We start from the raw sequence: 14,476 nt of genomic DNA on the forward strand, positions 1-14,476 counted from the left end.
GATAAAAGGAATAAATAAAGATGTAATGGTGAATACGGAAAAAATATGTAATTGCCAAGGGATTCACTTATTTTCAGGTAGCTCTGTACATGGATGTCAAATTGTAATCATCTCCCTGCATCTCGATTAATTGATACAGTAAATGGGTAAATTAAATGTAAATCCATGTTTGTTATAAATTTCTATTAATTTCTGACTGGTGAAACCTATATGTACACAAATACCCTAAAATAACAGCTGAGCATCTATGCTTTGTATTCATTTGTCAATCTGAATTTTTCTAATATTGTGTCAAATAAAGTAACAATGCATTACTGTCCCAATAATTACAGAGGGCAATGTATTCAAAGAAGATCTTGAAAAGGGTTTCTCAATCCCAGCCTCCAGCAGGTAAATGTAATGCCATATATTAAGAACTTAATTACTGTGACTATGTATGTGTTCAAGAGAGGTTGAGAACAAGCTAATATTTGTATTTTATTTCTGCTACAAAAAATTATATTATATGTCCATGTAAGCTGGGCATCTGCGTATACATAAAACTAAAATAATGTAATAAATGTACTAAATAGCTCTAAACTATATGGCCATTTATTTAAGGCTTTATCTCAGCTCAGCAGACGTAAAATCGCATTTTTGCATTGAGGACTAGGAACAGCCCCCCAACCCCACCCCTGCCAAAACATTGTTGAAGTTCCCACGCCCGTTTCTGTCACATCCGGTTTCAGCACCACGGCTTGTTCCCTCCCGCATTCTCCCTCGCGCACCTGCCTTCAAATATCGAGGAGATAACTTTTCATTATAGGTTGGTCGAGTGATTTGCGCAGGTTTTAGGGGTTTTATTACCATGCCAATGTTTTTTTCCACGTTTCACATGCGAGGTGGCTGACAGAAGAAGGACAAGACGACGGGGATCCTCACTGTCATGCACTGAACATCATGCAGTGAAGGCTCCTCACACCAGATTTCTTATTTATTCTACCTTAATATTATTGTTGTGCGCTACAACGAAGATTGCAAGACGACGATTAAAAGAGGAAGAAGCCTTCCAGAGGAAAAAGACAATCTGCATGTGAAAGCACTGGATCTGGTGCTATCGGAGGCAAGAGATGCAGCCAACAAGCAAGCTTCTGAGTCTCACCCTCCTTGTCTTAATGGGCACCGAACTCACCCAAGTAGGTTTATTAACGCCATTTTACTTCCCATTTAAGATACTTAAAACATGATTACAGACGTATCCAACAGATTGTAACGTTGTAGGGATTGGTATTTCAATATCTTATGAGAATGGCTATAGACGGTAAAGGGATTCCGTCCTCGTAAAATTGATAAGCGCTATCAATGCGCATCCTCCGAGCTATCTTCCTGCGTGGCTATAGTAAAAATAACTAAGATACTTTTTGTCAATATTTTTGAACTCTCAGCCCAGTACGAGATCCCTGACATTCATGTCTGCTATCCACATGTCTGAAGATATTATGTTTAAACCCTAAAGAAACTGCGGGCGGAAAATCGTGAAATCAGTTAATTATTAATTCCACAATGACAGAAGTAGGACACTTTAACCTCCATAGATGGCTGATGCTATTTTCAGATATATAAACCATTTAAGAGACGTATGTTGATAAATATATATTAAAAATGGTAATCCGAATGTGAGAGAATGCCATTGGGCAATGAGAAATACATTCACAGTCACTTAATCATATAAAAAAAATCGAATAGTGTGGCTGCAACTCAGTATATAAGTCATGCAGACATGGTCCAAGTGTTTGGTTGTTAGAACAAACAATACAGTTGGGAAGGTCAATGATCTGAGTGACTTTAACAGTGGTTTTATTGTGGTGCTAGGCGTGATGGTTCAAGCATCTCAGAAAATAATTTCAAGCCTCACAGTCTCCTAGGTTTATAGAGAATGGTGCTCGCAATAAGAACTTCCAGAAAGCGGCAGTTGTGGGCAACAACACCTTGTTAATGAGGTCAGCTGAGAATGTCCACACTCGTTCAAGTTGACAGGAAGGACCACTAATACTCAAATAACTACACTTTACAACGGTGGTGTGCATCTCTGAAGGCACAACGTGTTGAACCTCGAATCAAATGCAGGCAAAAGGGAGTTCAACCAATACATTATAGGTGTACCTAATAAAGCGGCCGCAGTGTACGACAAGAGAAAAGGCTTGATTAGAATTTTTTTCAAACCATTGCATGGATGTGATTAAAGCCCAGACACGCAACCCAAATACATATATCTATTTAAAAAAATATATTTTAAGCAGTAATATCAGCTTTATAATTATCCAGTGTGAAAATATAGGATGTGATTGGTCAAAAGCTCAGTTAGTGGAGACCGTATTATAATCGGGCTTTCAATTTAAACGCAGCTGTAGCGTAACAAAAGTCAACGTATTCTCTCTTTATATGAATACAACAGATAGAAAATGCTTGCAGAAATGTTTAAACATAGCAAAAATAGGTTGCTGTTATTGCACTGAAATTCAAAACAATTCCAAAAGATTGGAGTTTTGGTTAATGGCGATGACGACAAAAACTCGTTTAGATTTGTTACGCTGGTCTCCATTAACATGCTCTTATCCCTTTGCTTTCCATGCTCTTGGTCCTCTGTTTAGAGATGCATGCCACGGCCCCTCCCTCTGACTTCCACAAATATCTTACCACGGGCTCAAGCTTTTTTGTTGCTCTAAAACACTTGATCACATACCTAATTAACCATCAACGTGATAGGCTGAACCCGACCCATTATCCTGCTCTCGAATTACAGTAAAACGCAATTCTTTGCCCCAGCTGATGCTGCTATGGTAGGCAGTGGCGAGCTCGTGGCTACGGGTAAGCTGGTGCCTGCAATACCAAGTGTAACGACAAGGTGGCGAAATATCCCTAGATATCGCTACACCTGGCCGATTAAGAAAACGGACAGCGCTTTTCAGTGCAGATGATCCCTGCATGTGCCTTGGCTTCCCCGCGAGCGTTGAACATTTTTAATCTGAAGTTGTTTCAATTAAAACCTCGATGATTAATCAGTTATACTGTGAAACAAATAGGACAAATTATATTTAGCATTGTCTACACGCGTTTCCTTTAAATAATTGAATCAATATCCGACACATCATTATTGGATTAAACAGGAATTTGGCTACTTTTCTTTCTATAGCACTTATGCAGACTTGTTGCTGATGGTGTTCCTGTGCTTGAACGAATTCAATGTCTCAGACGCCACTGTTATTAAGTGGGCAAACTTACACAAATAAGGGTCCAGTATAAGAATACTGATTGGTATGTTCCTTTAATTTTGTTTTAGACTCTATTGCTTTTAAATTGTTTCATGTTTAGCGAGATTCAGTCACACAAGTATGTGTTGGTGAGGTGCAAAATTCTGTCTTGATGTGTCTGGAAAGCTTTAATACCATGGATTTCAGTTTTTTTTTTTTATATCGGTGGGCGGGTGTAGTCAGCGAATGGGAGAGGCGTATGAATCCCAGTGCTCTTCTGAACTCGACGTGCAATGATTGCGGGAGAACGGCTTCACATTGTCAAACAACTGCATTGAGGCATCATCACAGTGTCTGATGAAGACTGCGGAAATCTCCATCTGTTATCCGAAGATGTTCAGACCGAAACTCACCTTTGTTGCACCACTGCCGTTGCACCAAATGGCTGGCAATATGAATTGCTTGGTTAGTTATTCAATGGAATGTGTACAATGAAGATTTGGGTACTACGAAGGAGGCGCAGATATGTCGGTGGCTTTACTCAAGATTGGAGTGGTGCTCAGCACTATGGCTATGATCACTAATTGGATGTCGCAGACTTTACCTTCCTTGGTTGGACTCAACACCACCAAGCTCTCTGTAACCGCTGGAGGCACGGCGGACCGGAGCACCGGCGTGAGTGACCGCTGATACAGTAGCCTAAAGACATTAGAATAATATAGACAACTGCTGAGCGTAGTCTCTTTGAAAATTTGACTACGGCAGTTTATCGTTTTTCCCCCGTTTCTAACTGTAGTTGTGTAGTTGTAAAAAGCCCAAACAGTCAGAATGTTTAATTATAGGCAACTTTTAGCCAAGGATCTCGACTACTTGTAGGCAGGTTGGAGTCTGACTATATCGAGTCGTTTTCAGTCTGTTTTTCAAACGTGAAAAAACAACTGCTTACATTTGTACCTATGTTTGTCCAGTTTGCACTGTGACATTCTTTGTTCACTGAAATCCATACTTGTTGAAATACACTTAAAATACTACCAACCATTCCTCACAATCTCCTTTGCTCAGAAAAAAAGACTGTTCTGTATAAACCATACTGCTCACTTCTCTAATGTCCTTCTCAAAAACCCATTGGATGAGAGCTGGAGGTGAGAAGAGAGGGCACGAGGGGCACGTTTGAGAAAAGGCCCATGTCCGAGCAGCAGAATAATAACAAGAACGGTTGTGAGGAAGTGTATTAAAAATATGAATTTCAGCTTGACAAAGTAATAGCATAGGTATACAGGTATGTGGTTTTGATTAATGTTTAAGAAGGATCAACTGAACAATTCGAGTTTATAGTCTGATCTCAATCCCATCATGCATTGCACCTTGACCCACATGCATGTCTGAAGAGTTCATTTCATTGGCTCAGCCATTCTAGGCAACCTCTTGACCAGTGATTTTGTCCTTGTACTGCATGGGTGGCTCTTGGCACTGTAAAAACTTGTTAAATGTGGGGGATGTTTATTTCTCATATTTCTACTGGAATAAGTAGCAACTGCAGTCATAGTTCAAATGTAATTGTATTTAACATTGTGAGGAAAATGTTGACTGGATCCTGGAAATCTCAAAATATAATCTGATCCATCAAGCAATGCTGAGGATAGATTGTTAGCTCACATTAGCAACAGCACTGCACTAACTCACCATTACACCACACTAACCCTCCCTCATACCTTGTCCTAACTTGTTCTTCACCAAAAAACATTACGCTAATATGGAACCATAGTCCACAAGATGCTGGCTGTGGAAATGTGGTCCACTGACAGTTCTGAAACGTTCTGTGGCTATGTTTTTAAACAGAAAGATTAGAATTTGGCTACATTATAAACAAATAGCCAAAGTAGTCATTCTGATATACTGGATATACCTTGTATATTCCCAAAGTTGCACTGAAACCATGTTATAGACCATATTCTATGACTCTGAGTTCTGCTATGTAGTGATAAGTTTGAACCAATACACCAGCCTCTGTATTCAGTTTAATCTCCGAAGGCTAAATGGTAAATATGCTTTGTCCTCTGTAGCTCAGTATGTGGAGCCTAGTGACTTCACAGATAGGGTAGTGGGTTTGATTCCTGGGTCGGCCTTTGCATATAATATCTGCATGCTTTGGATACCCCATTGTAGGAGGGTGAGACTGTTAGGATGATTGTCTAGGCATAAATTGAATTCTTGTTGTCTGTGTTAAGCCTTTACATGTACTAGGTTATGACTTAAGATCACAACAATCCGGCAAAGCTATTTGTGTCACAGGTTTTCAAAGACTTTTCCCTGATTTGAGGTCATCTCCTTTTGCCAGCCATTAGAATATGGACAGTCTATTTGATTGCCGAAGATTAGGGCGGAGCATACGGCAATGTTCAACACTCCAGATGGCATTTTACGTAATCATACACCATCATCTTGGAAAAAGGTTATGTAAATCCCTGTGGTGAAATTATTCTGCTTCACACATTCTCTGCAGAGTTCGTGATTTTTGTCCAAACCTGAAATTATATAATTACAACATTTTGTGAGTAAGCTAATGTGTTTGAGGGAAAAAAAGAAGAAGAATAGTAATGTCATCTGTTTTAAACACACATTAATGAGCAAAGGTGAGCAGTGAGCAGGGCCGACCCAAACTGAGCTGGACTGGCTTTGTCACATGTCCTCCAGTTTTTGGAACTGTACTGGAGGGAACGATGTGAATGTTAAAGGTCTCCCAGTACAGTGTGGTTTAACTATTGTAAGACTGTCACATTACATCTTCATCCACATAACTATTAACCCCTTTCTGCTCATCCATCCATCTCTCTCCCTGTCTGTCTCTTCCTCCCCGTGTCTGTGCTGTTTTGCCTGTCTGTCTGCCTCCCTCCCTGTCTGTCTGGCTGTTCTGCCTCTCGTCCTCTGCGTTCTAGGTGCTGCCAGCCAACCCAGAGGAGTCGTGGCAGGTGTACAGCTCCGCTCAGGACACAGAGGGCCGCTGTGTCTGCACTGTGGTGGCTCCTCAACAGACCATGTGCTCACGGGACGCCAGGACCAAACAGCTCCGGCAACTGCTTGAAAAAGTAACCTTTGTGTAGCGTGTGGCCAGAGGACCTGGGTCAACTCTATGGCTTCTTGTTAATAACGCTTGTTTACCCTGCAGTGCAGTGCCAGTAAATACCTCCTGTGGTCATTTTATTTTATTTGACCCCGACCGACCGGCAGTCCACTTTAGGGCTCTCCGACCCCATCATGGGTTTGGGGTCATTTGCGTTCAGACATGAGTGTTTCTGCTTTAGATTTAAGTATGCCCAGCACTGTCTGGCTGAGCACTACAGTTTACTTGGTGTCTGTTTTTTTTTTCGGTCAATGCTCCATACTGTGTCTGCTTGTAACTACAGTATGCATCAACCTTTTTGATGGAGCGTTGATGGCCAAAATCAATATATCTGCATTTATTCAATATGTATTTATTCAATATCTTGTTTTTTTTTTGATTGAAAGAGTGAGCATAAATTAAGTGATCTCCTCTGTTTTAGGTCCAAAACATGACCCAGTCTATCCAGGTGTTGGATCAGAGAACCCAAAGAGACCTGCAGTACGTGGAGAGAATGGAGGTGCAGCTGCGAGGTCTGGAGACCAAGTTCAAACAGGTGGAGGAGAGCCACAAGCAGAACCTTGCCAGGCAATACAGGGTATGTCAGCATTGCTCGTACATAGAACACACTGGGACAAACAGCCAGCTCTGCTTCTGTATTGATCACACCTCTCAGAATAGGAGGGCAGATCTAGGATCAAGTTCTTCCCAAGTAAGGATCGAGTAAGAGCCGATCCTAGAGTAGCACTACTACTCTGAGAAGGTTACTAACAACCTCTGGTTTGAATGAAACCCACTAAAACGCTTGTGCCTGGATGTTTGTGTGTGTGTACAGTATATGCTCCCCACCAATCCTCACCAATGCATTGGTTATGCTTTGTGTCTGTCATGAGCCACACTGGGACTGATGACCCCTGCACGTTTATGTGTGTATATTAGATAGGCTACAGTGAGTTAGATTATACAACACTCAACGGTATCTCGTTTTCTTGCTTGCAGGGCTAACTTTAGGAAATTATTTCAAAGCTGCAGAGACTGAAGAGGCAGTTCTATCCCAGTGTTCTGTCCCTGAACTTGACCACTGACTATTTGCACCATGCAGTTTATTTGAAAACTAGCACCTATTTCACCCACTGACCACCAACCTTGACCACTGACCACTGCTCTTTGCATTTCTGCATGTTACTGTGGATGCATTCCATGAATAGATTTAGTTCTGTTTTATAAAATAAACACAAAATCATGAACATATCTTTTTTTTTTTTGGATTCCACATATCGTTTAGTTTTGTCAATGCCTACTTGGTTACAACAGATTAAAAATAACAGAAACTTTGTTGTATGTGACATGAAAGCATGTAACCCTAAGATGTTGCATTTTAAAAGGTGAAAATAAAATATTTTCCCAATTGTTTTTGGTGTACCGAGGACTTGTTTCATGCCGCTTAATGTTCACGATGATGTCACATACTGTTGAATGTCCCAGGCACACTCTGCACTCACCATAGGGAGATAGAGCAGGGCTAGACAGGTGTGGAACACGCGTGTGCTCACATGACACTGAACCAAGCCTATTTTAACCTTTCAGGCAATAAAAGCGAAAATGGAGGAACTTAGGCCATTGATACCAGTGTTGGAGGAGTACAAAGCCGATGCAAAATTGGTATTGCAGTTTAAAGAGGAGCTCCAGAATCTGACGTCTGTGCTAAATGAACTCCAGGAGGAGATCGGAGCCTATGACTACGAGGAGCTGCAAAACAGATTGTCAAATCTTGAGGAGAGGCTCCGAGCATGCATGCAAAAATTAGGTAGGCTCAGAGGACACCAGAACACCCCTTCTGTTTCCTTGTGCAAGGGACCCAATCAGATTTCGAGAAGTCATTCTTATCACACCAACAGATCTATGTATTTAACGCACTTTCATGTTCCACCTCGGCTGAATTATTGTAGCTTGAACGTAGCCCGTTAATCTCTCGTATTTGGCAAACGCATGCCTTCACTATCCATTTTTACTCCTACTGTATCTATTTCTGCATATGTCGTCAATGTTTAGTATTGCTGATAAAAAAAATTTTGCAAACACTGTTCTCATGTGAAGTTAGACAGTATTAAACATTTTAGGATTTATGGTTGTTAGTGATTTGGATTACGTTTTGCTAATGCAATCCTATTAAGTTGAAACTGTTTATGTTATGTGTGCCAGGAATGAGCTGTGAACTTATGTCCACTTCTTGGCCAAAAGCTTAACACTGTTGTAGTGTTGGCCGTCTACAATTTACTGACAGATTATTTCTCTCATTAATCTCCTTTTTGCAGTGGTTTACAGGATTGTATACAAGGTCAAGGTAGATGGACATGAGGGCTTACAACATGGGTTCCCCATGCATATAGTTACAAAGGTTATCTGAGGCCAAGTTTTTTGGATTGATGATATGAAAAGCTGACAGTAAGTGAAAGGCTGAACAAATAGTTCAATATACATTACTCATTTTTTTTTTTTATATTTGGAAAACTAGTAGATACATGGAATGTATCCAATGGCAGGTAATTACGCTTAATGGATATTACAGGCATCCAAGTTTGTTTCCTTTGTGCCAATGTGTGATTATAACGAGTCACGTCATCATTTTGAGCTTTGACTTGGACGCAGAGTGTTGCTTTACAGATACCATACATTCACCCAGCAGAGACAAGGAGCTGGCAAGTACTTAAAGATTAAGGAATGGCTCACTTCAATGTCAGGGGATTATCTGATTTTGTTTCAGACACTCCACTCTAACTCCAATATCTATGGTAAGCCAACATGTATGAAAGAAAACACTAATTGATTAATTTTCATACCCCACATTTTTTCAGAGTTACACTTTATTTTCCATCTGTAGATCTTCTGTTGATGGTAAAACTATCTGTTGACAACCAACTTCTTGTTAGGGTTTGGTTAAGAATGAGGTTTTGGGTTAGGGTTAGATAACCTTTAGAGCATCTACAGAAACTTTTGGGACTTAAAATATAGTGTTACCCTATTTACATTGGAAGTTAAGTTAGGGCAAGGCGTAAGTGTAAATTAACTCAAACTTTAAAATTGCACCTGCTGTCCCTGTTTTCAGTATAGCATTCTAAAGAGGAGAGTAAGTGAGTGGTTTATTCATAAATGTTACATGACTTTGAAAGGGCAGTGTTGCACAGAAAAGGCTACACGGCCAGGAGTGAGCCAACCTAGAGAAATACTTTCTGAAGTAGAGAGGTAAATAGCTAAAGCAGAACGTGTGTTCTGGCACACAAGTTCTTGTTTTAGTCATTTAGCAGATTCTGCTATCCAGAGCGATATACAGCAGCATTTTGGGCCAAGTGCCTTACAATAACAGATTTTCCACCTTGTCAGCTCAGGGATTCAGTCTGACAGTCTTTCAGTTTCTGGTCTAATGCTCCCACCACTTAGCTCCTTTCCAGTCACAAACACCAGCTAAAGCCATGCCGTGTTAGTATTGTCAAAACCTGAAGAAATCCTTGACTGGATTTGACAACACGAACAAATAATCTCGTAAGTACCTTTTTCATTTAAATAATTAGGTATCACCTCTAGTAGGAATCTCTACGCACGCAACCAAACACAGAACACACGCACGCTGTTTCCCCCCCTATGCTTTCCAAACATGGGTAATCCAGAGATAAATGTAGTATCTTGCATTGTGTCTTTGGCTCTTGCAGCATGTGGGAAGTTGACAGGTATCAGCGATCCAATCACCATCAAGACGTCTGGATCAAGGTTTGGGTCCTGGATGACTGACCCACTGGCACCTGAGGACGACAACCGGGTATGTCTGGTTTTGCAATCCCAGTCCTGTTTTTTGCCATCTGCAAACAACATTACCAATGATGCAATTATGAGGACACTTTATGGCTACACAAATATGAGATGGAAATGTGTTCATCAGGGATTTAATTGACGATAATGGATTCTAGCGTCAGTAAGTGTTTTCATGCCTCACTGTCTGAAATTAGCACACTGGTTGGGAAAGAATCTTAGCACCACAATAGATTTCAAATCTTAATATAGGAAATGGCTACATTCTGTATCTTGGTTTTTATTGCAGAACAATAAGTAATTTTAGAGGGGATTGGCCTTTGAAATTGTGTCTGATGAAACACGCATGACAGGATTGGAAAAAAGTGGAATATTTTGCACAAAGCTTGTATTGTATTGTTGTTCACCCTTTCTGGGTTTGTTGTTGAACCTCAACATGTTTTTGTTTTTATTACACCGGAAATGGGTAGTGAAGATGAATTGTGCTGAGTCATCACTTGCCTCTAACTACAATGAAAATGTTATTTAAAAAAACACTCCATAACACTTCAAACAAACTCATATAATCAGATTCGTTTTGGTCCCAAAACCCGATCATGTAAAATGAGTGAACTTCCCATTTTAGGAATGCTAACTGGCATAGGTGAGTGGATACAATGTCTCCATGTACATGACTTGATTGGATCTGCTTTACATGATAGATAAGCACTTTAAAGAAAATGGCTTTCAGGCACAGACTTTCTGACAGATCGGAGAGATGACTACTCATCTGCAGTTGCCCTCGGAGATTGAAGAGGGTCAATGCTCTGACTTACCGATGATCACTTTTCCGTGAAACCTTTGATTTCCTTCATTTCATCTCAGAGTTCCAAAAGCAAGACCAAAGGCATCACCATGGTGTCCCATTACGGGATGAACCTTTTAACGCACCTGTTTTTCCATCTAGGTGTGGTACATGGACGGCTACCACAACAACCGATTCGTACGGGAGTACAAGTCCCTCTATGACTTCATGAATTCGGACAACTTCACATCTCACCGGCTTCCTCATCCGTGGTCGGGCACCGGTCAGGTGGTCTACAATGGCTCCATCTACTTCAACAAGTTCCAGAGCCACACCATCATCAAGTTTGACTTCAAGACCTCCGTCATCAGCAAGTCCCGGCAGCTGGATTACGCCGGCTACAACAACATGTACCACTACTCATGGGGTGGCCACTCTGACATCGACCTCATGGTGGACGAGGGTGGCCTGTGGGCCGTCTACGCCACCAATCAAAACGCAGGGAACATTGTCATCAGCAAGCTGAACCCAAACACCCTGCAGATCATCAAGAGCTGGACCACTAACCACCCCAAAAGGAGCGCGGGGGAGGCCTTCATGATCTGCGGCACGCTGTATGTCACCAATGGCTACTCGGGCGGAACCAAGGTGTACTACGCCTTCAGCACCAACTCGTCCACCTACGAGTACATCGACATACCGTTCCAGAATAAGTACTCTCACATCTCCATGCTGGACTATAATCCCAAAGACCGAGCACTATACGCATGGAATAACGGTCACCAGGTTCTGTACAATGTCACTTTGTTCCACGTCATTCGTTCAGAGCAGGAGCGTTAGATGGCCGCGCAGTAAACCTCTCCTTCCAGACCTGGGTTCAAATACTATTGGATAACTTTCAAGTACACCAGTTGCTGCTTCTTCTGCCTCGAGGGCCAGAGGGGTGGGGTTGTCAGTTTAGCAATATGTTGGTTCCATTGCGACAGGAGAGCCAGATAAATTCAAGAGCATTTGAACCCAGGTGTGGTTGACGGATTTATGCGAGATATGTAACTAGGAGTAGAGAAGTATCCTGTAAGTTGTTCTGTAACAAGAAGTTATGTGATGATACAGTATGTCATGTAAAGGAAGTATATGGACCGAGAGTAAGAACAGGTACGGAATAGGTCATGCCTTTCTTTTTTTAGATGATATCAAAATCTTATAATGATTGTGTTTTTATGGAAATAATTGACTTTTTTATTTGATCACAAACGAATAGTAAAACTTACTATATTGTAATGTAAAATTGAATGATTGAAGATTTCATGTTGGGTCTTGTTTATCAACCTGTTTTATACCAAACTGGGACACAAACACAATCATGACAATCCCCAGCGTGGGTGGTACGCTAGTTGTGGTTCAAGTTTCCCCTTTACATTGTAAAGTACTCAAAGAATCTGGACAGAACAAAAATCGATCTATATATAATATATTCATTAATTATTATTACATGATCAGATGGCAAAGAGGGTCAAATGTTGCAGAAATGGGACACATCTTGATCTTTCCAGAACCAGCTGGAGTTGTAATGAGTCCGTAATGGCAAATTCACAAACATCACAAAATTGGGAGGGTACTAAAATCATTTTAAAAAATGTAGCAGTAATCTTTCCATATAATATTCTTTTCCTGCTGGTGTAAAAGCAGAGACCTAGTGATCACGCTAAGCCATGCTTCTCTGTGTAGAATATAAATCCAGTTATTCTCCTGTGTTTGTAGCAACATATCAAATTGGAAATGCTGTACTGGCACCTTGAAACATGTCTTCTGTTTTTACTGCGCAATACAACATCTCAGGAAGCGATGTAACGCAACCTCTCAATTGTATTGGATCACCTTGACAGACTTTGTAGGATCTGATTGTGATTGATGAACAAAGCCTAATTGTTCAGTATAAAGAATCCAGCCAAAACTTGAGTCCGTTACAAACTCCTGTAAATTTGGGAACACAGACAAAATACATTTAATGATTAGACTGTTGGAAAGCACCCTGTTTAATTTCTTTGTGATGGTACTGTGGATTTTCTCTTTTTCTATCTTAATTTTGCATGGGCATTTTTACCTACCAAAACGGTTCCCTTCTATGGATGTATTTTGCAATGTTATGATGCTGTAGTGCAACACTTAGGGGGCAGGCATTTTATTTTCTTATCGTCATTGGGTTTGATATGTGTTCTTAATGTTGGTATTGATATTTACTGTGATAGCCTGTCTTTGTATTGATTGTATTGAAAGAATTTGTCTAGCTCATATATTTCTGTCTGGCAAAAGAAAATATATATATATATATACCCATCACGAGAGGACGTGCCAAACAATGTGTCAATGAGCCAGTGATGTGTCCACAGATTCTAGTTTCAGTTTGACTCTCAGAGGTCTACTGTCTGTTTCTTAGAAAGATCAATTGTGACATCTTAATATGTTGAGCTTGCATATGTGTTGTATCTGCAATAACATTCATATCAATAAACAACATCTTTGTTCTACCACTGTCAGTCCTAGAAATGAAATATCTGAATGTGATGAATTGCCTAGATGTGACCTATTTCTGCAATTTCATTGCAGCTATAACACACAGTTTTTTTCCGAGTTATGGGAATGATAAATGGAGCATAGATGGGTCGATCTCAGGGACATCAATCTATCAGAATGGTATCAGACATAGTGGGTATGATGACTGCCGAATGTGCAGGTCAAATGACGACATCAGCTCTTTTAAAACACGTGTAACGTTACCTATATCAGGATACTGTACATGCTACAAATAATACAAATATCATGTACATGCTATGTAATGTAAAGGACGTATATACACCGAGAGTAAGAACAGGTACGGAATAGGTCATGCTACAAATATCGTTGCGATAGCCAAATGACATACGTGATTGTGTACCAAAGGGGGCAAAGGAAAACAACGAACCAAAGTACCCTACAACCCATGACAGAAGCCTCATTTGGACCCGAAATTCCCTCTCCATGGCAACAGACTGTAATAACCTTGTCCCGGCCCTGTAGGTCGTTGACTGGGCTTCAGCCACAACCCCTGACACCCTTTATTAGCTCTTCCCGACGGTGAGAAAATGATTGGTTTCACTCTGAGAATAATGATGATGAAGAATGGCAAAGCCATTGAATTAAAACCCAAGCCTCTGTAGCTCCGCGGTGCTGGATGCCACACAGCAAAGCTGTTGTAAGAGAATGGTTCTTTTGATCGAAACTTTTGGTTGGTGAAATGTCATTGCTGATACTATCCAACTCTCTCGGAGGAATGCTGTACTGTATAGTGTAAAATTAACTGTTGTGTTTAGATAAACACAAATACATGTACTTTTTAAATAAAATTAAAACAAAGACATGAACAGGTACTGTCGTATAGGGAGATATTATTAACATAAAATGTTGTTTTCATAAGACAGCAAAAGGGGATTCCTAGCTGAAGCTCATATGATTATTAATTCTATAGCTGCTTCATGCTGAGTGAACAGATTTGTAAATTTGATGTACCATATCTTTAAA

General features: G+C 40.5%; 1 protein-coding gene across 2 annotated transcripts; it reads left to right on the top strand.

The window, feature by feature from the left end:
* The first annotated feature begins 707 nt into the window (after positions 1-707).
* LOC105014643 (noelin) lies at positions 708-13,450 on the top strand. 2 transcript variants are annotated; one of them, XM_010877118.4, is made up of 6 exons: positions 708-1,175; positions 6,167-6,316; positions 6,773-6,928; positions 7,918-8,137; positions 10,038-10,144; positions 11,081-13,450. In XM_010877118.4, exons 1-6 carry the CDS (start codon positions 1,110-1,112, stop codon positions 11,756-11,758), a joined length of 1,377 nt encoding a protein of 458 aa, XP_010875420.1. In that variant the 5' UTR covers positions 708-1,109; the 3' UTR covers positions 11,759-13,450. The 2 variants fall into 2 exon arrangements, with proteins under 2 accessions (XP_010875420.1, XP_010875419.1); XM_010877117.4 differs by lacking the exon at positions 708-1,175 and adding an exon at positions 3,158-3,905.
* The last annotated feature ends 1,026 nt before the right edge of the window (positions 13,451-14,476 follow it).

This window comes from Esox lucius, chromosome 13 (genome assembly GCF_011004845.1).
Source record: "Esox lucius isolate fEsoLuc1 chromosome 13, fEsoLuc1.pri, whole genome shotgun sequence".
In the NCBI taxonomy this organism is placed as follows: Eukaryota; Metazoa; Chordata; class Actinopteri; order Esociformes; family Esocidae; genus Esox; species Esox lucius.